The sequence below is a fragment of the Oncorhynchus nerka genome, linkage group LG22 (genome assembly GCF_034236695.1).
Source record: "Oncorhynchus nerka isolate Pitt River linkage group LG22, Oner_Uvic_2.0, whole genome shotgun sequence".
Lineage (NCBI taxonomy): Eukaryota > Metazoa > Chordata > Actinopteri > Salmoniformes > Salmonidae > Oncorhynchus > Oncorhynchus nerka.
The window spans coordinates 75,242,762-75,268,938 of record NC_088417.1 but is presented as its reverse complement, the minus strand read 5'-3'; the positions used below and the strand labels follow the sequence as shown (position 1 = coordinate 75,268,938).

At 39.2% G+C, this 26,177-nt stretch overlaps 2 protein-coding genes across 3 annotated transcripts in view; one reads left to right on the top strand and one right to left on the bottom strand.

The window, feature by feature from the left end:
* The window catches only part of LOC115105740 (oligophrenin-1), a 51,167-nt gene extending 44,118 nt beyond the window's left edge, over positions 1-7,049 (top strand). The window contains exons 18-24 of one of the 2 annotated variants that reach the window (XM_029628073.2): positions 295-454; positions 653-803; positions 2,166-2,489; positions 2,702-2,849; positions 4,271-4,321; positions 5,251-5,299; positions 5,593-7,049. In XM_029628073.2, the coding sequence (XP_029483933.1) occupies positions 295-454; positions 653-803; positions 2,166-2,489; positions 2,702-2,849; positions 4,271-4,321; positions 5,251-5,299; positions 5,593-5,604 (895 nt within the window). In that variant the 3' untranslated portion in view covers positions 5,605-7,049. Of the gene's footprint in view, positions 1-294; positions 455-652; positions 804-2,165; positions 2,490-2,698; positions 2,850-4,270; positions 4,322-5,250; positions 5,300-5,592 lie in introns of both variants that reach the window. The other variant, XM_029628072.2, reaches the window with a different exon arrangement.
* A 5,588-nt stretch (positions 7,050-12,637) lies between these two features.
* Positions 12,638-26,177, bottom strand: part of LOC115105739 (androgen receptor-like) — a 51,818-nt gene continuing 38,278 nt past the window's right edge. Inside the window, exons 4-8 of the mRNA XM_029628071.2 lie at positions 20,218-20,496; positions 19,875-20,019; positions 17,194-17,324; positions 15,584-15,735; positions 12,638-15,411 (exon numbers count right to left, since the gene is read on the bottom strand). Coding sequence (XP_029483931.2) covers positions 15,253-15,411; positions 15,584-15,735; positions 17,194-17,324; positions 19,875-20,019; positions 20,218-20,496 — 866 coding nt within the window. The 3' untranslated portion in view covers positions 12,638-15,252. The remainder of the gene's footprint in view (positions 15,412-15,583; positions 15,736-17,193; positions 17,325-19,874; positions 20,020-20,217; positions 20,497-26,177) is intronic.

Here is a 26,177-nt window from a genome sequence, read left to right as displayed (position 1 = left end):
TTTTGTAATTGCATTTGTGGTGTTGTGTTGCATGTGCGTCAATGAAGGGATTAAGTGGCATCTGTTCAGATGGGTAAAGTATCTGACTGAGACTCATGCATCTATGCATAGTGTAATAGCTGTCCGATCTTCCTAAAATAATACTTTTATTTAATGCATTAATAGTAGTTGTGCAATTTATAAATTTACATTAACTGGCATTAACTTCCCTATCCCCTATTTGAGAGGTGTTTGTTCTTGTTGGTCTTGAGAGAATGATGTTGTTTACGAACCCGTCTGGATTCCTGTTGGCAGTGTCTGCAGCAACAGTGGAGACAACCTGATGACTCCCTCCAACATGGGCGTGATCTTTGGCCCCACCCTCATGAGGGCAGAGGAAGAGACTGTGGCAGCCATGTTGGATATAAAGTTCCAGAACATTGTTGTTGAGATTCTAATCGAGGACTACACCAAGGTGAATTGGAAAAATGTCATTACCTTTCCTCCTTTGCAAAGAGCTCAAGAGTCATGTGATTGTTATTTAATGCACTGTGGCATCATAAACATTCAACTATTCCATGGTACACTACATTCTAGATTTTATTAAATGCATATTCTCAAGTTGAATGTCTATATAATGTAAGTCATTTTGGACGTGCTGGGGTGATTACAGATCTTCTGCACTGCGCCAGAGGAGAGTTCCACAGCCCCACCCATGCCGCCTCCAAGGATTACCCCAAGGAAACGGCAACCAATCACCATCTCCAAGCGCACGCCCCGCGTCTACCCAGCAGTTAATTATGGCCAGCTCCAGAACATTGAGAGTAATTATCAGCCTCTGGTTTAATCATCATCCTCATTATCACCATCACCATTATTATCATTACCATCCCTTGTCCTGTGAATGCAAATAATTATATTAGGATTATTACAGTGTACACTTGGTATGGGTAAGGTGATTTTATACAGTAGGTGGCTGATGTTTATTCTGGGCACTGTATTACTGCAAGTGTGAATCTTGTACTCGTTGTGAATTGCTAAAATAGAATAGTGCTTTTACTTTTCTTTCTAAATGTTTGATTTTTACATTAATCGCAAGCCTTTTGGTGGGACGTTTTATCAAGCCATTTTGTTGATTCGGAAACGATAAGCATTACATTTGTTGCATAGTGGCCAATTGCATATGCAGATGTTTGCTTACTACGACCTCCTCAGCCAAGTTGAACCATTAATTGTTTTTGTTAACTGTGCTTAAAGAAAGGCAATTGGAGGTCTTTCTTAGGCCGTGCTCACTGAATGGAAGTTATTGCTTCAGGCTAAATCATGTCATTTCTATCTCTTGTAACTTTGTGTTAAATGTCTGTGTGAGTCATGCCTTTCATTTACTGTGGTATGGAAAGATGCGGAACACTTGCAGCGTGTCCTCCCCTCATTGTGTGCTATTTTATTTATCACTCTTCTTGGTTCCTGCTTGGAGTTACCAAATAACCAGCTCCGATTTGCTTGACGACAAACTACCACCTGTCTAAATCCCTCGCAGCATTTGAATAGTGTATGTACCACTGGAAACCTGGCCAACATCATGACTCTAGATGAAAGAATGCAACCAAGTAGTCTGACTTTTTATTCTCCTATATTAATAGATCATTGTTATACACAATTCACTTTCCTTAAAACCATATTTTTCTCCAGCTCAGACTATTAATCCACAAATGTATTTAACTGTAAAGGGTTTGTGCTTTCTGCCATTGTTTAAATGCATCCTCTCAAATGCCAACATTAGACTTGCTTTTATAATATTCTAGGAACCCCAGGAAGAGTAGCAGAGGTTTCTGCAAAAGCTAATGGGATCCATATAAACAAATACAATCATATAAAGAATGTTTCATTTATTTTTTATAATGGTTAATTTATTTTTTAATTCTTAATTTTCTAATAGGTGTGCTATTAAAATATGCTATGATCACTCATACTACATGTATAGACATAACATTCTGTAAGTAGAAGTATACTACTCATGGTAGGTAGGAGCTCAGGAGAAGTAATGATATCAAGTTCAAAATCAGTTCAAACGACAACCTCTGCACTAAACCCAACCACAAGAAGGTAAACCAGAGATATGCCTGGGCTGAATGTGTACTCTCTTTGTATGTTGATTTGAAAATGTTCCTGTGTTTGTCTCACAGATGATCAGAATGGTAGCAGACCAGAGGGAGTGGAGGCTGGCGGGGACACCCCAACGAGCCCCACACCTCTCCAAAGGACCAAACCCATAACTGCCCCTCCACGGCTCCCTCGGGAACCTCCTCAGAGGCAGGCCCTCCTGCCCAGGCCATCCATCCGCCAGGACAGACACTCAGACTCTAACGTCGTCAAACTGGTTGCTAAGCTACCGGATGGAGGTCAGAGGCCAGATGCAACAGCCAATGGAGAGATGGGAGTCACTGTGAACCGAGCGCAGTCCTTCCAAGGCAGAAGACCACCTCGAAGTGTTGCGGTCATTCGAGAAGGTAGCGGAACAACCTGAAGCCTATACAAACATGCTATGAATTTTAGACTGCATTTTATACTCCGCTTAACAACAGTGCAGCAGTACAGTACCTAGCTGCTCTGTGGTACTGATATCATGTTCAATGAGAAAGAAGGTTGAAAGTGGATTTCATTGTGTTAGCTCTTGGTTCTGTTATGGAAGCTAAGGTTTTCGTTCCTTGCATTGCAGCAGAAAATGACGGTGTGATCAAAACGAGGTCTCCAGCTGAGAAGCCTGCCATCTGCAGACCTCCAACCAGACCCCCTGACCCCCCTAGCCGATACCCTGCACCCCACAAGAGCCCCACTGCAACCCCCAGCGAGGACACCCCGGCGTCGTAGTGAGTAGACCTTAGAACTCAGCCAGACCCAGACATTCCATCCAGACTGATTAAAATCTTAATCAAGAGAACAATCACAAAATGCCGTGTTTAGCCTTGAGTTTCCTTTTGGTCTTTCTCCAGTCCTTGTAAGTCTCTTATTAAATGTACCGTTTTGAACCCTTCACAACATACTAATTCCATTGTCTGCATTTAGATCAAAGATTTTACACTTTCACTAGTGTGTTCAGATGTTCCCCACTGTGTTCCCCATTTCAGTGTCAATTTATCACATTGTAGCAACAAAATAACCTACAATTTGTTACTCCCCAATGACCAGTCTTGTACTCTGTACATGCCTGCTCCTGTTGTTTTACAAGGGGTATGCAGTGCGATGCCATAATACACTGAGTATACAAAACGTTAAGAACACCTGCTATTCCATGACAGACTAACCGGGTGAAAACTATGATCCCTTATTGATGTCACTTGTTAAATCCACTTCAGTCAGTGTAGATTAAGGGGAGGAGACTGGTTAAATAAGGATTGTTAAGCTTAGAGACAATTGGGACATGGATTATGTATGTGTGCCATTCAGAGAGTGAATGGGCAAGACAAAATATTTAAGCATCTTTGAACGGGGTATGGTAGTAGGTGTCAGGTGCACCGGTTTGTGTTTTTAACGCTCAACAGTTTCCCGTGTATATCAAGAATGGTCCACTACCCAAAGGACATCCAGCCAACTTGGCACAACTGTGGGAAGCATTGGAGTCAACATGGGCCAGCATCCCTGTGGAACGCTTTCGACACCTTGCGGAGTCCATGCCCCAACGAATTGAGGCAGTTCGGAGGGCAAAATGGGTGGTGCTCTATTAGTACGGTGTTGACAATGTTTAGTATACTCAGTGTATATTTGGGGTGATTTTTTTTCTTTTTTTCTGCCTGCTAAACACCAACAAAATGCACAAATGGAAAAGTGTTAGTCATAATACTTGCACTCTGGTGCATCTCAAAAGCTCTCTTTTACAGTAATAAGCACTTCATTTTTTTAATAACGCTTTTCAATATGAGTAACAAAGTGCTTCACATCATAACATAATAAAATAAAAGTACAAAGGAAGGAGAAGGAAAAATATAGCTAATTAGATAATGGCAATAATGTACGTGCATCTCAAGTAAACTGTGTGCACAACAGATGAGATCACAAGCTGCACTGTTCCAAACTCCTTTTGTATTACAAGGCCATCCTGTCTATTTTAAATACTACTGTTTTGTAACATCCTAAGTAACATGCCATTTTCACATTGCCAGGGCTATTTAGTGGGCAGAAAATGTTGCCCATAAAGTTTTGTCATTGTACTCCAAAAGAGTGTTTGGTGTGCTGTAAAGCCCAACATGCCTCAAATTCATCCCAGGTGATCCCTGTCTTTCTCTTTCTCCAGCGTTGCTTCCAAAGCCAAGTTTTTTGAGAATGCTTCAAGGAAATTTGGAAGGTAGGTTCAAAACGAAACTCTTATCTCCACACGCCCCTTTGCCCCATGAAATGCTTATATAGAAGAAATCAGTGAGATATGCATGTTAGATGACGAGGTGGCAGTGGATACAGTCAGGGTAGGCAAGGCCTCAACATGCTGCAAAGCCAAGTTGTTTAAACATAATGCTTCCCTGTGATGGCTGAGAAATAAATCGATCAGTTCACTTTAATTATTATTATTTTTATTATTTTTATGAACTATTGAAAGTATCCTGCTCTTAAAAATGTAAGTAGTCCCTGTCACTGATCTCAGGTTGTTTGACGATTTTATAATTGAAGAGGAGCTGAGATGTTTTTTTGAAGTATATTGAAACCAATCTTGATCATCAGACAATGTCCATGCTTGTATGACTGACGTGATACGCTTGTGATACCTGTCACAGACATACATTTTTTCCCACTAAAAGCTTTAAACAAGGGATTGAGTTGATGTTACATTCAGTGATATTGTGGCTTCCTGGTGTGAGGTGTAACCTGGTAACTCTGAGTAAAACCTTGAAAGAGCCTCCTTGAGTTTCAGACTAAATAAAGAAGAGGGGCACACACTGCACAGCTGTTGTTTTGTCCCAAATTAAGCATAGAGGCCAACCTCAAATGTCAAATTATTTGTAGCCTCATTGACTGTTTTGTTCAAATCCAGTAAATTATTGTATGCTGTTATGTACTATAATGATAAACTTCCATCAATTATAAGAGCATTTCAAGCCAGACCGGTAAAGCACATACAGAATAATGAAGTAGAAGCTTTCAAGCTAACAGGTTAATGTAGACAATAGTTGTGCTTCAAACTGTAACTGGAGAAATACAAATGTATTTTTGAAATGGTATTTGCATCTGACATTGTTGCATATTTCATGTGTAATGTGTTGTTCTGCTTCCCTCATGTAGCTCATCGGTCTCACCTCCAGCATCTACTTTACTCAATGTGAAAGAAGAGGTATGATGTCCTATAGTTTCTTTCTCTCCCCCACCCGCTCCATTTTGGGAACAGGCAGGCAGAGGGAGGGTAATGGTTTGAGTGAGATGCTGCAGAGGTGATTTAGAGGTAGTTGAGATAATAGCTCAGCGTCATACATGTACCTGAAACTGTATTTCAGATGCATGTTATGGTTTGAAATAGGCCTTGCTCAGCTTTTATGAACTTATTTGGCCCATAAATCTTTAAATAGATTTTACAAAAACTATTTACTTTGCACTTTGTAATCAAAACCAATCTTTATTTTCCCTTAGAATTTAAGTTGATTAGTCTGTTACCATGGCCTCTACTCCTGTGGAACTGCAGTGAGTATCTGGACACACTGTCCTGTTGTGGAATGGAGGCGTGCTCTCGGAATGACAGCACTTTTGTCCTGTCAGTGGATATCCTCCTGCTTGTTGTTATAAGGGACCAAATTAACATGTTGTTTAACTTGTGATAAAGGAGCTCCGGTCTAGATACGATGCCTTTATATGTCTCCGTCTGATCCGTAGCTTTTAGCTTTTGGCATCTGGATCGATATTATATGGGATCAACTCTATATAATGTGTTAACTAAATTAATCCTGGTCCAAGTGGCTAGTTCCAGTATCCAGGTATTTGACACACAATATTATGACACATTTCACATTAAATTTCAAATTGCAAAAAAAAAAGCTACTGTAGCTACCTGATACCATTTGGAATTCACATATTCTATAATGTAGTAGTACCCTATTGTACCAGGTTGAAATTAAAGCACCCCAAGTGGCTCAGCTATAGCACAATATTGTTAACTAACATCTCAAATCAAAACTGATAACAAAAGGTATAGGTTCTAAGAAAGGTTGAGTTATATGCATTACTATCTACTCCTTCTGTTCATGATGCACTTTGATGAATGAAAACAGACCACGGAAATTCTGATGTGCTGAATACCATAATACATTTGGTTAAGCTTGAGGTTAGTCCTACTATACCAACCATGATAACAATGATAAGTAACAAATAATTATCCACACTGTCACACTACAGAATGCTGTGTCTTTGTTAGATCTAGTTAGATGTATTTCACCATTCCCATGTTCTTAAGAATCCTTAAAGCTGGAATATGTAGCGGTGATACTGCCACGTCCAACGAAGATGCTACTTCAAACATGTTTTATTTCTTTTCTAGGACATCATTGCACATGCAATAGAACAGCAGAGTATGTGATATTTTTTGTTATGTCCTCTTCTTCATAAACAAAACATGTAACGAATGTGCCTGGGGGCGACCAGTGGCGCTGTTTCACCTAATGCGGAGCTCAGCTTTAAGGACTCTTAACTAAATTATTTTCGATTGTGGAATCCAAATAACCACTGGTTTATTTGAATGATCAGCAGTTCAAATGTTTGCAATATATATTTTTTTAAATTGTTTGTTGGCATCTCTCTATTTCCATGTGGGTACTGTCATTCATACAACACTTTCTTTTGGTCCTACTTCATATGTAGTGTCACTAAGGCCATCATTTACGTGGTAATTACATTGGCAGCTACTGTACATTGTACCTAGTGTGGGTACACATTGCTACATAGTACTAGCAACTGTTATACCTGTTTGTGGCTTGCACCATTGCAGATGACCTCACAATGGAGAATACTGTGTCATTTTATGAAAGCATTATATTGTGAAGGGAGGTTTATGAAAAGCTAATATGTATAGCATTAAAAAAAATTGTCTTCAATGATTTCTGTCTCAGAATATTTTGTGAATGATTGACAGCGCAGGTAAGAGCTCGTCATTAGAATTCCCAGAGGTTTTTGGCTCATCTTAAAATTGTCTTCACTCCCATCTGATTTCTGTGAACATTTGGACAAAGAAACATTCCTTGTCTTGTGTGTCTCTTACCTGCTTGATCCTGTCTGTCAACAAAAAATTTAACAGCAACTGCTGTATTGATGTTTATGTTAATTGTCTGATTGTATAAAACAAATATGCTCTTCAATGTCCTGTCTTAAACTAATTGTCAGCTTTTCTTTTTCCCTTGTATGCATTCTGTAAGTGTTGTACAGATTTATCAAGAAACATGCCCAGATGTATCAGCATGAAAAGTAAAATAAATCAACTTTCCACTTATTTTCAAAAACATTGAAAAGCGTGATCAGAATGGTTAATAAGTTGAGCATAAGGGACTAGCGTGGTCATATCCACATCACAAAAAAACAACTATAACTCATGCAGGGCAAGAGAATACTGTATAAAGTTACTCCAAAATGTCATTTTAGTATTTTTTTCTAAGAGGGATTTTCTTTGTCAGAATTTGAGAAAAGGGAGACTTCGATGAACAGTGGCAATGATACATGCAGCAGTCAAATCAAATGTTATTTGTCACACATGCGCCAAATCCAACAGCTGTAGACCTTATCCACGAAATGCTTACTTACAAGCCTTTAACCAACAATGCAGTTCATTGCTAAATAAATTAAAGTAAAAAGTAACACAACAAGATTACATAACAATAACAAAGCTATATACAGCGGGTTCCAGTACAGAGTCAGTGTGCGGGGATACAGGTTAGTTGAGGTAATTTGTACATGTAGGTGGGGGTAAAGTGGCTATGCATAGATAGATGGATAGTAAACAGCGAGTAGCAGCAGTGTAAAAACAAAGGGGGGATGTCAATGTAAATACTCCGATGGCCATTTGATTAATTGTTCAGCAGACTTATGGCTTGGGGGCAGAAGCTGTTAAGGAGCATTTTGGGCCTAAATTTGACGCTCTGGTACTGCTTGCCGTGCAGTAGCAGAGAGAACAGTCTATGACTTGGGTGACTTGAGTCTTGGACTATTTTTTTTTGCCCTTCCTCTGACACCGCCTAGTATATAGGTCCTCTATGGCAGGAAGCTTGGCCACAGTGATGTATTGGGCCGAATGCACTAGCCTCTGTAGCGCAGAGCAGTTGCCATACCAGGCGGTGATGCACCCGGTCAGGATGCTTTCGATGGTGCAGCTGTAGAACATTTTGAGGATCTGGGGACCCATGCCAAATCTTTTCAGTCTCCTGGGGGAAAAGGTGTTGTCGTGCCCTCGTCATGACTGTTGTGGTGTGTTTGGACCATGATCGTTTGTTGGTGATGTGGACACCAAGGAACTTACCTCTCGACCCGCTCCACTACACCCCCATCAATGTTAATGGGGGTCTGTTCGCCCCTCCTTTTCCTGTAGTTCAAGATCATCTCCTTTGTCTTGCTCACATTGAGGGAGTGGTTGTTGTCCTGGTACCACACTGCCAGGTCTCTGACCTCCTCCCTATAGGCTGTATCATCGTTGTCTGTGATCAGGCCTTCCACTGTTGTCGTCAGCAAACTTAATGATGGTGTTGGAGTCATGCTTGGCCTTGCGGTCATGGGAAAATAAAGTAAACAGTTTGGTACTGTAGCCTGCATAAAACCAATGTCTTAGATATTGCACATTAACATATGGAAGACATATTGGATAACATGGATAATATCTTGGAAGATTAGTCCAAATGAGGACTAAAAAACAAACAAACAAACACAGTGCATTCGGAAAGTATTCAGACCCTTGACATTTTCCACATTTTGTTATATTACAGCCTTACTCTAAAATAGATTTTAAAGATTCCTCATCAATCTACACCCATACCCCATAATGACAAAGCAAAAACATGTTTTTATATAAAATAAACTTATTTACATAAGTATTCAGACCCTTTGCTATGAGACTGGACATTGGGCTCCGGTGCATCCGGTTAACATTGATCATCCTTGATGTTTCTACAACTTTTTTTATCAAAGATTCTCTGTAATTAGTATTACGCGATCAAACTGATTAATCATGTAACTGTAATTAACTAGGAAGTCGGGGCACCAAGGAAAATTATTCAGATTACAAAGTTACAATTTCCCAATATAACCTTTCAGATATTTTCATATCTGATCAATAGTCATCTGATTAATGAATTATTTATTTGATCTCACGTTAGTCTCATTCCAAACGTCTTAAATGGTTGGTTTTCTGCACGAACCCAGTCTTCACTATGAGTCATCCATACATAAATTGTCTTAAATCATTTATTTATTACTAAGTAATCACAGAAATGCATAAACAAAACAACAAAGTAAATATGGTTACAAGAAATGATAGGAGAATGTGCCCTAGTGGGCTAAACCGGCATGGTGGCTTGTTAGACAAAAGGGAAGTGGGGGTCGACTAAGAAGTCACTACAGAGTTAATAATTATAACAATTGAAATGCTAATCCTTAACACATGAACACTCATTCGGAAACAATTGCAATCAATATATATATTTACGCTCAGTGTCGTCTTGATCGCTGTTGAAAAGTTAGTTTCTGAAAGAAATACAGTGTGTACATTTTAAAGTAAGTGAAACACACATTTACACTTGATTGTTTTTAATAATATGCAAAGGAAAATAAACAAGGTACACTAAGAACTAACTGACAAATCATATCAATAGCTGAAAATGGACAATCAATTTACAGGTTACGGATGTGGGTCATTCTTAAATAGACTCATTCAATAGTAATAACTTCACATAAGAGACATTGTAAAAATACAACAAACTTTCAAAGATTCGGTAACACCATTTTGATGGTCAGAATTGCCAAGTCATGCAACTTGGGCATTTTCCTCACAGAATATTTAAATCAATACTACTACAGAGGGTAGTCGAAAAACATTAACAATATATTTTGTAAGAAAAATGTTCAGCCATTACATTTTGTAACAGACATAAAATGTCAGTAACATGTACACAAATAATTGTACCATTTACACAAAAACAGATTAATATACAAATGTATAAATACATACAGCTATGTGCATTTTGACTTTTTAATATACTTGTGATGTCATTTACTTGTAGGCTTATATGGAAATGTCAATGTTGGTCTACCATGGTACATTTTAAAGTAAAGTTAATGATGGAAAATCGTGTATTGCTTGACAGAGCAATCCTGTTCTCCAAGTCAATCTAAAAAGAATGTTGAAAACATGTATAATGATAAACAAAATAGTAATTGCATGATTACTTTGTGTATGAAGAGAGCTTTATCTTTGATCATTTCCTTAAATCTATTTACCTCACAATTCAAATTCAGTCATGTGGAGTCAGTATGGTAGACACAACTGCTGCTAATTTTACTTGACAGATTATTTAAAAGTTACATAAACTGTAAAATAATATATGCTATAACATCTATGCTTTTTTAAGGCCTTCATATTTAGGGCCCTATAAAATCTGCAGACATCACGGAATCGAGACAAATGGATTTCAACCATATTCAAAAGTGTGTTGAATTTAGTAGAATATGAATCAAATGTTTATTTGCACAAGTTCCGCACAAGATATGAAAATAATGCATCAGTTTTTTTTCCTGAAACTTTCTGAAGAAGCAATGGTATGGGAATGCCCCTGTCTGTGTGGTGGCCGCACTTTGTGTAACCAGTTAGCGATGCTAATGATAACTGTATTGTGGGTATTGTAATTTTACAGTGCAAAACTAAAATTGAAAACTTATCTGAAATCAGAAAACGTAAATGGGGAAAATACTAAACTGAATTTGACAAAATATATATAATTATAGGGCCCTATAGTACATTTTGAATTAGTACTCAAGAGATATTTTCCAATTTGGGTTGCCTGATTTGTGATGTTTTTAAAGGAAAACCCTGTAATGAGTAACAAATGAATACAACAATACCAATCAATGTACAGGTTTTAACAAATTTTCATCTGATGTATTAAACATTCAAATGAACAGTGTCATTGCTTATAGGCATAGCCTATGTCTCTCCAGAAGAGAAAATGTCAGATATCTTCAGATGAGCAATTGTAACCTAAGACTGAATTCAATCAAATCTGCTGTAGCAATATTTATGCAGTTGTCCTTATGTACACAACTTCTGTAATGTACACGTCTCTTAATCTGCGGTTTTTACCAAAACCATTTTGCAATTGTGTTTAGCACATTGGACAACTGCTAATGTAAAAATGACTTTATAAAATACATTTGATCGATTGTTTGTAAGGGAAATAGTATATTTATATACATGCTACTGCTTGAAAATTGCAATGGGGGTTTGAATTGAGCTACTTCGATAATTGCATTCCATTTATAAGAATTATGGTCGTCAACGACAAAAGTTTCTCACATCTCAATTGACAGGAATATGCGTTATAGAGAAAGGGTTTAAGTCACAATGTGAATACAGCTTTATGCACAAGCTATTGAAGAGATATAGACTCAGTGGCCAGTTTTTATTCACCCCTTTCATGAAAATGGTTCTTCCTACCGACAGTGAGTCACGTGGCTGTGGCTTGCTGTATAAAGAAGGCAGACAGGCATTGAGGCATTCAGTTACTGTTTGATTTCATGTTAGGATGGGCAAAACTAGTGGCCTAAGCGAATTTGAGCGTGGTATGATTGTCGGTGCCAGGTGCACCAGTTCTTATCCAGAGCGTCTTACAGGAGAAATTAGGGTTAAGTGCCTTGCACATGAACAGTTTATTCACCTTGTCAGCTCGGTTACTGGCCCAACGCTCTAACCACTAGGATACCACCATTTGTTCAATCCGATGTCGAAGACCATGAAAATGGGATCTTTCTGGAGTTTTTTTGTTTTCAAGATATCTACATGAAGATTTCACCATTTTAAAGGCATATAATTACATTCTTAATATGATAATGCATTTCACCTTATCTAAAATATGAAACTGTTTGATTTTATGAAGTAATTTAAGCCACAGTTGGCATATAAAAACAAAGACAGGAAATTTGTTGAATTAAACTATTGTTTTGTGCTGTCCTTGAAACCAAATATTTATTTTGTTGAGGAATCTGAACAAAAAGGTCACTCACTTAGTTTGAACTAATGACAAAATGAATGGACACCATTCATTCCTATGTGAAGACTCAATAGAGCATTTTAAGCCAAGGAAGTCTGTTAAAATGGCGTATCATGCGTACATAACATGTGCAGTGTCGTGTCTTTACTATCATTAAATTGAAGACTTATAGTTTTTATCAAAGATTCTCTGTAATTAGTATTACGCGATCAACTGATTAATCATGTAACTGTAATTAACTAGGAAGTCGGCACCAAGGAAAAATATTCAGATTAAAAGGTTATAATTTCATAATATAACCTTTCAGATATTTTCATATCTGATCCATAGTCTTCTGATTAATGAATTATTTACTTTACCTCACGTTAGTCTCATTCCAAACGTTGTATATTGCTGGTTATCTGCAAGAACCCAGTCTTCACTATGAGTCATCCATACATCAATTGTCTTAAATCATTTATTTATTACTAAGTAATTCACAGAAATGCATAAACAAACAAACAAGGTAAATGTGGTTAAATGAAATGATAGGAGAATGTGCCCTAGTGGGCTAAACCGGCATCGTGGCTTGTTAGACAAAAGGGGAAGTGGGGGTCAACTGAGATGAGACACTACAAAGTTGATAATTATAACAATTGAAATGCTAATCCGTTGCACATGAACGCTCACTCATTCGGGGACAATTGCAATCAATATATATATTTACGCTCAGTGTGTCGTCGGGATCTTTGTTGAAAAGTTTGTTTCTGTTGGAGAGTTTTGAACCTCTCTCTCGCTCTCTGTCTTGGTTAGAGGGGATAGTTCAGAGCGACATTCATTCAGTTGTTATAGATTGGATGTTTCGGCAGTGGTCGTTCTTCACGTTCACTGACATCGAATTCCTAGCTGCAGACTAGTAATTAATATCAAAGACTTGTTCTTATTCTGTCTGTATCGATAGTCTAAGAGTTTAACCACGTGGTATGGTTAAAAGATTCCGCAATGGTCTACAACCTTCGTCCTCTCCTAATGGAGAAAAACATGGTCTGGTGATAATTTCCCAATGTTGGGTTTTATTCGGAGTAGCAGAGAAGGGCTGTCCCAGGATGCCTGACCCTAACTGGGCTCAGGGGCGGTCCTCTGATTTAGTTCAAATCAAAAGGGAATTGTATTTTCCTTCATTAAACAGTCCAAAATCATATTAAACAATTTTACAAACAGTATCATACTCACTCATTTATCTTATACAACAATTAGATGTAAACCTCATATCTGAGGCTTTTTTATAAACAGTGTTATGGTAATGTGGCCACACCATCTCCCATGAGCTTCCCCAAGTTGTAACAAACGGACCAGTTCGTAGCTGGATTCTTCACCGATCTTTTATACTTTCTCCGGAACATGAAATTTGTTCGTACCTCAAGTTCTGTGAGGTGGAAGAAATTCCTTTGTGCTCTATGAAAATTGACTCTGCCTCTTATACTATGTGGCAGGGTCTTCTCGGGAATTTATGACCTCTCTCTGACCACAGCAGCCTAGTTGAAGGAGTCAAGGGGGAGGCAGGGAGAGGGGGATGGGGCTTGCTATACCCAAAGAGGGCAATGTCATGACAGCAGTTTGAGCTACTCCAGGAAGTGATGTTACAGGCTAGCTCTATGCTGCCCCCTCTCATTGAGTAACTAAAGTTGAAGGCTGACTTGGATACTGCAGGCTGCCATTAGCTACTAAATTTTCCTTGTGCGATTTTTAAAATCATTCGTTCAGGGACATACATTTGGTGTAATAGAGGCAATTATTGGCACCATGATTGTTAATTTCACGATTGACCACGAAGATTGCTATTTTCCCATTCACTATAATGGGGGATCCTGTTTTCTTCAAACAATGCCTGCAGTACCACGGTCGGACTTGAACTTCAAGGCTTCAACGAGAAGAGGCATTCGTTCTCCCCTGGTTTGAACATTGTTTGCATTTAATGGACCTCATAATAGAGCAATTGTTGGTTCCAAATGGCCACATGAATTTGGCACGCTATGTCCCCCCACTTCTAAAACCAAAGTTCCGCCCCTGTTTTTTTCAATAAAGATTAAACCATTCTAACATCTACAAACACATGGCGCATGCACCTCTGTATGTTCTGATGAACTAAAGAATGCAAATATTCAGGCTGCGTTAAACCTTTAGAGGATTTTCAGCATTAATAGATTATAAGTATGTTCAGTTTGACCAACTAACTTGGGCACAGTACTGTCATGTGTGACGCAAAAGAGTCATCTGAAACTACATGCAGACTAAATGTGCAGCTAGTTGTAGAAGGTTTCATACTATGATTTACTTTTAAATAACTCAATAGAGATCCACTGCCACTGAAAATATTCTGGAAAGTTATTAATTCCAATTGTCTCGCTTTGTGTCTGGAATTAGTTAGTCACCGTTTGTTCACTACCTAAATAACTAGCAATAAACATTTAAATACTGTACAATACATATAGTGACTTATGCATTGTAAATGTATATTGAAAATAGCATTCTAGTACAACATAGTCAGTCAGATACAACAGTTGAGTAGTTAGCTAGTAAATACAGAGACTGTATGTAAGAGTATACTGCAAACGACTGTTTCACATTCCTTTTGGTAATAGATATTTTTGCATAGCACAATCTCATGAAAGTAGAGATATGCATAGCTATGTTTAACTGTTTCTGCATTTTTAGTTTTGTCTTCATCCAGTCAATGGATGACATTCTTCTGTTTCTTACATTTGACATAACACTACTACCGGTAGTCTTGTGTATTTTTTTTCTTGAAATACAGGACAGATTGGGCTGTCAACAAGGTGACACCTTGCAACTTGAAATAAATGCTAAAACCTTGCTGCCCTTCTGAGAAAATTATCTCAATTATGTCTGATAAGCGGCTAAACTACTGTAATGATACAATGATTTCAGAAATGGAACATTGAGCTATTAGATATAAAAAAAGGAGAGAGAGAACATTACAAGGGAAACACTACAGAGCCTTGGCTGAAGTATATAGGCAGCTTGGATTGGATTTTTCTCAGTATGATGGCAAATCCTGCTACTTGTGGAACAGGATTGGTTTGGCCAAGCCTGCCAGGATCTTTGGCAAATGTACTGAGATTATCTCTGCAATCATCTCTGGAAAGTTGACCTTGGTGGGCAGAGACTGGGCCTGGACAAACAGATCAAATGTAAACTGCTGGAGTTTCCTCACAACCTGGGGGTTGGAAAGATGGACAGAGACAAGACAAAGTTACAATTCTGTCACATTCTACGATTTTGCTTTGGAAAACAAAGTAAGAAATTCATAATTTAGCAGATTTTATCATACATTCTATGACAACAGAATAAATCAAATACAGTTATTGAGGATGCACATTGTCTCTCACCGGTTGGAGGGAATCCATGAGACGGGTGAGTTGATACAACCTCTGAGAGCAGTTGGACTTCCTTCCATAGTTAATGACGCGACCAAGTTCATTGATGTAGGTCAGCCGCAATTCATCAAAGTACTTCTGACTCTTAAGACCGTCCACTGGAACTGCAAATGAGACAGCATGTAGTTGGTTTGTCCGCAATATTGAATCTCTGTTAAACTATAAAAAATGCACTGATTGGTTTCAATGGAAGCTACACTATACTGTATATACTAAAGTATGTGGAAATCCCTTCAAATTAGTGGATGTGGCTTTTTCAGCCAAACCTGTTGCTGACAGGTGTATAAAATCGTGCACACAGCCATGCAATTTCCATAGACAAACATTGGCAGTAGAATGGCCTTACTGAAGAGCTCAGTGATTTTCAATGCGGCACCGTCATAGGATGCCACCTTTTCAACAAGTCAGTAAGTCAAATTTCTGCCCTGCTAGAGCTCCCCTGGTCAACTGTAAGTGCTGTTATTGTGAAGTGGAAACTTCTAGGAGCAACAACGACTCAGCCGTGAAGTGGTAGGCCATGCAACCTCACAGAACGGGACCGCCGAGTGCTGTAGCGCGTAGCGTGTAAAAATTGCCTGTCCTCGGTTGCAACACTCACTACAGAGTTCCAAACTGCTTCTGGAAGCAGCATCAGCACAGGAACTGTTCGTCGGGAGCTTCATGAAATGGTATTCCATGGCCAAGCAGCTGCACACAAGCCTAAAACCACCATAGCGCAATGACGAGCATCTGCTGGAGTGGTGTAAAGCTTGCCGGCATTGGACATTGGAGCAGTGGAAACGAGTTCTCTGGAATGATGAACCAATCCCGCTTTACCATCTGGCAATCCGACAGACTAATCTGGGTTTGGCGGATGCTAGGAGAACACTACCTGCCCCAATGGAGGGGGAATAATGGTCTGGGGCTGTTTTTCATGTTTCGGGCTAGGCCCCTTAGTTCCAGTGAAGGGAAACCTTAATGCTACAGCATACAAGAATATGCTAGACGATTCTGTGCTTCCAACTTGTGGCAACAGTTTGAGGAATGCCCTTTCCTGTTTCAGCATTACAATACCCCCATGCACAAAGTGAGGTCCGTGCAGAAATGGTTTGTCAATCGGTGTGGAAGAACTTGACTGGCCTGCACAGAGCCCTGACCTTATCCCCATTGAGCACCTTTTGGGATGAATTGGAATGCCGACTGCGAGTCAGGCCCAATCACCCAACATCAGTACCAGACCTCACTAATACTCTTGTGGCTGAATGGAAGCAAGGCCCTACAGCAATGTTCCAACATCTAATGGAAAGGCTTTCCAGAAGAGTGGAGACTGTTATAGCAGCAAAGGGGGTACCAACTCCATATTAATGCCCATGATTTTGGAATGAGATGTTCAACAAACAGGTGTGCACATACTTTTGGTCATGTAGTGTATCTCAAATTGTATTCCATTTCCACAGCATTATGAAAATGGCCTAAAGGAAATTGCTTGCAAGTCAATTTCATGAAAGAAGAAATACACAATGTGATGCTTTCTATAGTCTGTTAATGGACCTCTCAGCCTTTGTCTGGGCAACAACACTCACTGATGCTGAAGAGGAGCAGGGCCTTCATGCAGAGGAACTCTTCCTGAGTGACTTGCAGCAGGACAAACTCCTGGGAGAGTTGTCTCATCCGTATGCAGTGATCGAACATGCTGGAGATGTGCATCCGATGGCTGGGGACATGAGAAAAGAGAGGAGGAACAGGGTGAGATACAGTATATTGAGAATGAGCCAATAAAAAGATGGGGGGGTAGCCTATGGGGAATATATTAAGAAAGGGATCATCTGTTGCTATGAGAGATTATGTATAGAGGGGCAAATAGATGAGAGGATAAGATGGCGAGACCAGTATGTGAAACTTTTGCAAAGATTACAAAATTGGCATCCTCCCTCTTTTTGACGATAGTTATATGTGACCTTTGACCTACTGCTAAGCGGGCAAATCTGGTTGTAATGATGTCATCTCAACCAGTTGTGCCCACAGGGTATACCATCTGAATACAGGATTGCAGTGATTGTTACTGAATCTTTTTTTTTTTTTTCATAGTTTATTTTTTTTTTTAAATGTCATGTGGAGATGTCGCTACTGGAAGCTCACACACATTTTTTGCATAAAGAAGTAGGAAATAATTTCCTGTCTCGGCATCAGACCTACCTAATTCTCGCTTGAATCATAGTTTTTGTGTTTCATAGGCTAAATGACACATTCTGTTAACATCTGACTCAAAAGTGATCTGTTCTTGCAATTTGTAGTCTATGACATTTCAGATCTAGATATAATAAATATTACAAAGTAGTGTGGATGTATTGAACAATTTTCTTCAAAGTAACTTTAAGTAAACTATATTTTACTCAAGGGTAGCTTTAGTGTAGCTTAACTTCTTCCAGTGTGGTAGCTTGGTAAACTATATAATCTTCCCCAACACTGCTTATAGTACATGTTAGAAGGTTATATTCTCTATATTACTTAGCTACATGGATCAATGCTAATAAGGGTACTCTAGTTCCAACATTTATATTACCAATTAATAATGCATTCATTATAGGTAATATACACTACATGACCAAAAGTATGAGGACACTTCCACATCGAACATCTCATTCCAAACTCATGGGCATTCATATGGGGTTGGTTCCTCCTTTGCTGCTATAACAGCCTCCACTCTTCTGGGAAGGCTTTCAAGTAAATGTTGGAACATATACCCCATAGTGTCAAAGTGGAATTATATTTTTAGAAATGTTTACTAATGAATTACCAATGAAAAGCTGAAGTGTCTTGAGTCAATAAGTATTCAACCCCTTTTGTTATGGTAAGTCTAAATAAGTTCAGGAGTAAAAATGTGCTTGACAAGATACATAATAAGTTGCATGGACTCACTCTGTGTGAAATAATAGTGTTTAGCATGTTTTTGAATGACTACCTCATCTCTGTACCCCACACATACAATTATCTGTAAGGTTTCCTCAGTCGAGCAGTGAATTTCAAACACAAAGACCAAGAAGGTTTTCCAATGCCTCGCAAAGAAGGACACCTATTGGTAGATGGGTAAAATAAGAAAATAAAGCAGAAATTGAATATCACTTTGAGCATGGTGAAGTTATTAATGCACTACGAAGACACAGGATCCTTCCTAACTCATTTGCCGGAGAGGAAGGAAACCGCTCAGGGATTTCACCATGAGGTCAATGGTGACTTTAAAACAGTTACAATTTAATGGCTTTGATAGGAGAAACCTGAGGATGGATTAACAACATTGTAGTTGTTGATTTCAAGCATAGTGGTGGCTGCATCATGTTATGGCTATGCTTGTAAACGACTGGGGAGCTTTTCAGGATAAAAACTAAATGGTGCTAAGCACAGGCAAAATCCTAGAGGAAAACCTGTTTCTACCAGACACTGGGAAATGAATTCACTTTTCAGCAGAACAATAACCTATAACACCAAGCCAAATCTACACAGGAGTTGCTTACCAAGATGACAGTGAATGTTCCGGAGTGGCCGAGTTACAGTTTTGACTTAAATATGCTTGAAAATCTATGGCAAGACTTGAAAATGGTTGTCTAGCAATAATCAACAACCAGCAAGACTCACAGCTGTAATCGCTGCCAAAGATGATTCTAACATGTATTGACTTGGGTGTGAAAACGTATGTAAATTTGATATTTCTGTATTTCATTTAAAATACATTTGCAAAAAATTCTAAAAACATGTTTTCACTTTGTCATTATTGGGTATTGTGTGTAGATGGGTGAGAGAGAAAATATATATTAATCCAGGCTGTAAGACAAATACATTTGGAATAATTCCAGAGGTATGGATACTTTCTGAAGACACTGTATGATTGAAGGCAAAAAAAAATCTAATATTTCTCAGGACTTTCCATGTGACAAAAGAACACCGAACAAGGAAATTAAATATAAATGTTACTGAAAGCCAGGTGTGTAAGCCCTTGTGCACATGTAATTCTAGACGTATCGGTGAGAAAGATAGACCGAGAGTGAGCAGGAGGTAGAGAGGGGGAAAGAGTGAGAGAAAAAAAGAGAGACAGGGACAGAAAGAGATGGACAAAAAAATAAATTGGTATCTGCCATACTTATTACAGCCAACTCACTGGAGGAAATCTCCACCAACATAATGGGGACAACACTGAGTTGGTGGACCTGGTGGTAATAAGGTAATTTAGCGGAGATAATTGAATACACTTTCACATCGTATCACATACTCATTGAAAACAAGGTCCGGGGCGAAATAGAGCATTCTGCCATTGGCATTCTTGTAGGACCTCCATACCAAGCCGAACACCATCACCCCCATCCATGAATGCTGGATGATTGTCATCTGGTCATCCACATGCAGATTCCGAAAACCTGAGAAGAAAATGAATAACCACATGGAAATGGATAACAATCATTGATTACAATATAATTATCAAAATATGATACATGCCTTCACGACCTCCAATGTGCTGCAATGCCATTGCAAACTTGTTATAAATAAAATGCAATCTTCTAAACAATTAATCAAGAACAACATGGAAATACATTTCTTCTATTCCAGTACTGTACCTGGCAAGCCTTTGGCCCACTTGACCACTTTGACAAGTTGGCGCTCCCCGAGTTCGTTGAGGCTGGTGAGCAGCGCTGCAGCTGAGTCAGGCTGGCATTGGTCATGTCCCGCATGTACCACCTCTGGCTCAATGGATTCCAAGATGTTAAGGAACACCAGCTGGGAATGGAAGCTCAGGCCGGATTGGGGAGAGACTCCCTGGATGGTATCAGTGGGGCCTTGGGTGGGAAGATCCTCCTCCGGACTCTTCAGCTGTACAATCTTCTTTAGTTTACGTGCTACATAAGGTCAAGAAATGGGACACGGATGAGTAATGGTAGAAGAATAGTGTAATATTTGGTGCAGCTGTTGTGAGAGAAAAATTACAAGATTGTTATAATACTGTTTATGCATCTCTAATAGCTTTGATGAGTATTCTCTCATCTGTGTCTATGGGACTGAGTTGGGCATCTGGAGCTTGAGCTGACTTGTTGATAATAAACTACAGCTGGCATTCCATAGATAAGATGTGGTGTGTGTGACCCGAGATAGAGACAGCCTGGAGGAGTAGAACAATCCCTTATTGCGTCTAATCATTCTTGCATCTGGGAAATGGCACCGGGTGCAGATGACCACAGGAGATTAACCCAAGGTGGCTTATGATGCCCCCCGATCAGCATTGGAGGGGTGGAACCAGCCCTGACTAAGCATTTTTAGGTCTCCTATAGAAGATCTCTGTTTTTTCATTAAAGGTTAAACTCTCAGCAACACACCTGAGAGTGTGCAGTAGACCAGCTTCATTATTGCAATAATTAATCAATATTAAATATAGATGATTGTTTGAAGAAATTACAAAGTCTCTCTGTTTTCATGAATTTCCACAACACTGTTAACAATTGCCAAATCAGAGGAAAGGAAAACGTGAGAGGAATGAAAGTTTAAATATATCAAAAGGACAACAGAGAAGGACGTACCAAGGGAGAGCATACTCTTTACAGGTGAGACTGTAAGAAGATATGTCACACTGTAAGCTATAGTGAAAAGCCAACTTGTTTCAAATAACATCACATTCAAAGTTTAATTATGATGTACAGTGCATTCGGAAAGTATTCAGACTCCTTTACTTTTTCCACATTTTGTTACGTTACAGCTTTATTCTAAAATGGACTAAATAAAATGTTTCCACATAAATCTACACACAATACCCCATAATGTCAAAGTAAAAACAGGTTTTTAGAATTGTTTGCTCATTTTTATATAAAAATAAATAAATTGATTGATTACATTTACATACGTATGCAGACCCTTTAACTCAGTACTTTGTTGAAGCACCTTTGGCAGCAATTACAGCACCAAGTCTTATTGGGAATGACGCTACAAGCTTGGCACACTTGTATTTGGGGAATTTATTTTAAAAAATCTGAAATATCAAATTTACATAAGTATTCAGACCCTTTGCTTAGAGACTAGAAATTGAGCTCAGGTGCATCCTGTTTCCATTACAAATCCTTGAGCTGTTTCTACAACTTGGTTTCATTCCACCTGTGGTAAATTCAATTGATTGGACATGATTTGGAAAGGCACACACCTGTCTATATAAGGTCCCACAGTTGACAGTGCATGTTGGAGCAAAAACCAAGCCATGAGGTCGAAGGAATTGTCCGTAGAGCTCCGAGACAGGATTGTGTCAAGGCAGAGATCTGGGGAAGGGTATCAAAAAATGTTGGCAGCATTGAAGTTCCCCAAGAACACAGTGGCCTCCATTATTCATAAATGGAATAAGTTAGGAACCAACAAGGCTCTTCCTAGAGCTGGCCACCCGGCCAAACTGAGCAATCGGGGGAGAAGAGCCTTGGTCAGGGAGGTGACCAAGAACCCGATGGTCACTCTGACAGAGCTTGAGAGTTCCTCTGTGGAGATGGGAGAACCTTCCAGAAGGATAACCATCTCTGCAGCAGCCCACCAATCAAGCCTTTATGGTAGAGTGGCCAGATGGAAGCCTCTCCTCAGTAAAAGGCACATGACATTCCGCTTGGAGTTTGCCAAAGGGCAGCTAAAGACTCTCTGGTCAAGATTCACCTTCCAACAGGACAACAACCCTAAACACCCAGCCAAGACAACGCAGGAGTGGCTTCGGGACAAGTCTCTGAATGTCCTTGAGTGGCCCCGCCAGAGCCCGGACTTGAACCCGATCTAACATCTCTGGAGAGACCTGAAAAAAACTGTGCAGCGACACTCCCCATCCAACCTGACAGAGCTCGAGAGGATCTGCAGAGAATAATGAGATAAATTCCCAAAATACAGGTGTGCCAAGCTTGTAGCATCATACCCAAGAAGACTTGATACTGTGATTGCTGCCAAACGTGCTTCAACAAAGTACTGAGTTAAAGGGTCTAAATACTTACGTAAATGTGATATTTTTTATTTATATAAACTAGCAAACAATTCTAAAAACCTGTTTTTACTTTGTCATTATGGGGTAATGTGTATCGATTGATAAGGGGAAAAAAACAATTTCATCCATTTTAGAATAAGGCTGTAACATAACAAAATGTGGAAAAAGTCAAGGGGTCTGAATACTTTCCGAAGGCACTGTACACATACACTCAAACACACACAGCCAACGATGCTGTCCCATGTACTGTATATTGAGACTGGACACTTCCTGTTTCCTTTATACTGTTTTTCAAACTGTGTTTTTATATACTGTATTGTTCACATAGCTCATTCTAATATATCTACTACAGTACATTGCATTTTTGTTACAATGTTTATATAAACCACATGTATTTATAAACTGGATTCTTAACATAGCCCACTGCAATATATCTACTGCTGTCAGGTTGGATGGGGAGCGTTGCTGCACAGCTTTTCAGGTCTCTCCAGAAATGTTCGATCAGGGTCTGCCATCTCCACAGAGGAACTTTAGAGCTCTGTCAGAGTGACCATTGGGTTTTTGGTCACGTCCCTGACCAAGACCCTTCTCCCCGTATTGATCAGTTTGGCCGGGTGGCCAGCTCTAGAAAAAGTCTTAGTGATGACATAACTTATTCCATTTATGAATGATGGTGCCACTGTGTTCTTGGGGACCTTCAATGCTGCAGAAATATTTGGTACCCTTCCCCAGATCTGTGCCGTGACACAATCCTGTCTCGGAGCGCAACAGACAATTCCTTCAACCTAATGGCTTGGTTTTTGCTCTGACATGCACTGTCAACTGTGGACCTTGTATAGACAGGTGTGTGCCTTTTCAAAATCATGTCCAGTCAATTAGAAATCAATATTTCCATCTTCATCATCTGAGTACATTCATTAGGTCAGCAACTTCAATGAGTTCTGCTGATTTGTCATCCAACTTAGTCATTGTGTTTATTAACTGATTGTCATTGGTCTGCAGCATTTGGAGTAGAACATTGTTACTTTGAGTAACGTTCAACAAAACTTCATGCATGTTATCAAGTTGCGCGCTCTTGTTTGTAGACAACTCATCAGATGTATCTAGTTTGGCGTGGACATTGTCGTATTTAGTTTTGGCTAAATCGAGTTGTTCCTGTAGAAGACAATGTTGTTCCTGTAGAAGACGATTTTGTTGAAGAGTTTGTGCTCGTTCGTCGTCATAAGTTTTTGCGATAACTTTTAATTATTCGGTTTTCAAACGCGGTTCCATAGCTAGCAGTATTTTTCCCTTTTCTGCGTTTGTCATTAGTTTCCCGGTTCTCTCCACATGTCCCTTTATGTCTACCGTTTCCTGCCCGTGCTTCAGCTGAGCACTGCGGTATTGGACCAATGCCAATCTAGGATGGCAAGACATCAGGGCTAAACTGGAAAGAACCTTTACAAGGCATGCGCCCGATGGTAGATTTTGGAGAGTGTTTGTTGCGATTTCTATGGTTTATCCGCTAATGGATTAGTTAGGGTTGGTATCGCTGCTGAGGTCAGAGATCAATCCTTTTATGTGTGAGGTGTTCACTAATTAGCGGGGGAGTGGGTACCACCCCGTCTGATAGCTTTCACATTATTAAAACATTTGAGAGGGTTGAATTTTTTTCCCCTATTTTTCCAAAGTTTGGATTTGGAATTCGTTGGAGGCGACAAAGACGATTTTAATCTATTTATAGACGTTAATGAACCATCACTACTGTATCAGTAATGTTGGAGGTGGATGTGAATGAATTTGCAAAACATTTATCAATGTTAATGATAAATCAAACTGTGTTGGCTATTTGGGAATTAAAATGTAATTAACCTGAGAGCATTTCTTCATCTAGGTTCATATGGAAAAGTTTAAAATGTCTCATTTGATTGGAAGAACCTGAACAGGTATGTTCAACTATTTAATTTATTAAATGAGACGATGAAATCCAATCAATTGAGATTGGCTGGATTATCATAAGTGTAACCAGTAGTTTAAATGTTAGGGTGCATTCACCACCAGGTTCTCATAACCTAAGGTCGAAGCCACATGGCATTCCCGCAAATGCGGGACTTCTGTCAGTACTGGGTAGTTATAAATCAATGACCTTTGCAAAAGCAAATTTGACTGATTAATCAATGTTAATGATAATTCAAACCTGTACAGGCTATTTGGGAATTAAACTTTAATTAACCTGAAAGCGTAGCTGTACCAAGATTAATGTGGAAAAGTTTAAATTGTCTCATTGTAGAAACCAATCAATTTGGATATTATTTCAAATGTTCATTTGAAAAATGTAGTCTGGCAATTTTACCTCTTAGTTAAATTGAAAGAGACAAAGATATCCAAATCAGTTAAGATTGGCTGGATATCATAAGAAACCACTTGACATAAATGTGATACACGTTTTGTGACACAAAAATAATTAATTTTTTTGTTTTGTTTTACTGGCGATTCAACTCCCCCAGGGGTCACGATCGCAGAAAGCTGAAATCAAATGGAAGTACAGATGGGTGGGACTTCCGTCGCCCAAGACGGAGGAATTTCAACATAACACAGGAAAAACAAAAATGGCTGCTCTCCCTTTGTTACCTTTAGCATCTCGTGCAAGCTAATCCTACTTTGTACACTTTCAAGCATAACATAGGATAATTTACACTACGGTAAGAGGTTCTACTAATGACGTCTCACCATCAACCCATTCGGCATTCTTCTTTGCTAGCACTAAATTACCGGAACTCGTGGAAATTTTAGAAATAAGACACACCTGTGGCCTACCCACACCATCTAAGTGTGGTAGACGGATACAGTTGAAGTCGTAAGTTTACATACACCTTAGTCAAATACATTTAAACTCAGTTTTTCACAATTCCTGACATTTAATCCTAGTAAAAATTCCCAAGCCTCAGGTCAGTTAGGATCACCACTTTATTTTAAGAAATGTCAGAATAATAGTTATTTATTTCCGCTTTTATTTCTTTCATCACATTCTCAGTGGGTCAGAAGTTTACATACACTTAATTAATCAAATCAAATGTATTTATAAAGCCCTTCTTACATCAGCTGATATCTCAAAGTGCTGTACAGAAACCCAGCCTAAAACCCCAAACAGCAAGCAATGCAGGTAGAAGCACGTTGGTTAGTATTTGGTAGCATTGCCTTTAAAAATTGTAGCCTTCCACAAGCTTCCCACAATAAGTTAGGTACATTTTGGCACATTCCTCCTGACAGAGCTGGTGTAACTGAGTCAGGTTTGTAGGCCTCCTAGCTCGCAGACACTATTTCAGTTCTGCCCACACATGATCTATAGGTTTGAGGTCAGGGCTCTGTGATGGCCACTCCAATACCCTGACTTTGTCATCCTTAAGCCATTTTGCCACAACTTTGGAAGTATGCTTGGGGTCATTGTCCATTTGGGAGACCCATTTGCGACCAAGCTTTAACTTCTTGACTGATGCCTTGAGATGTTTCTTCAATATCTCCACATAATTTTCCTACCTCATTATGCCATCTATTTTGTGAAGTGCACCAGTCCCTCCTGCAGCAAAGCACCCCAACAACAAGATG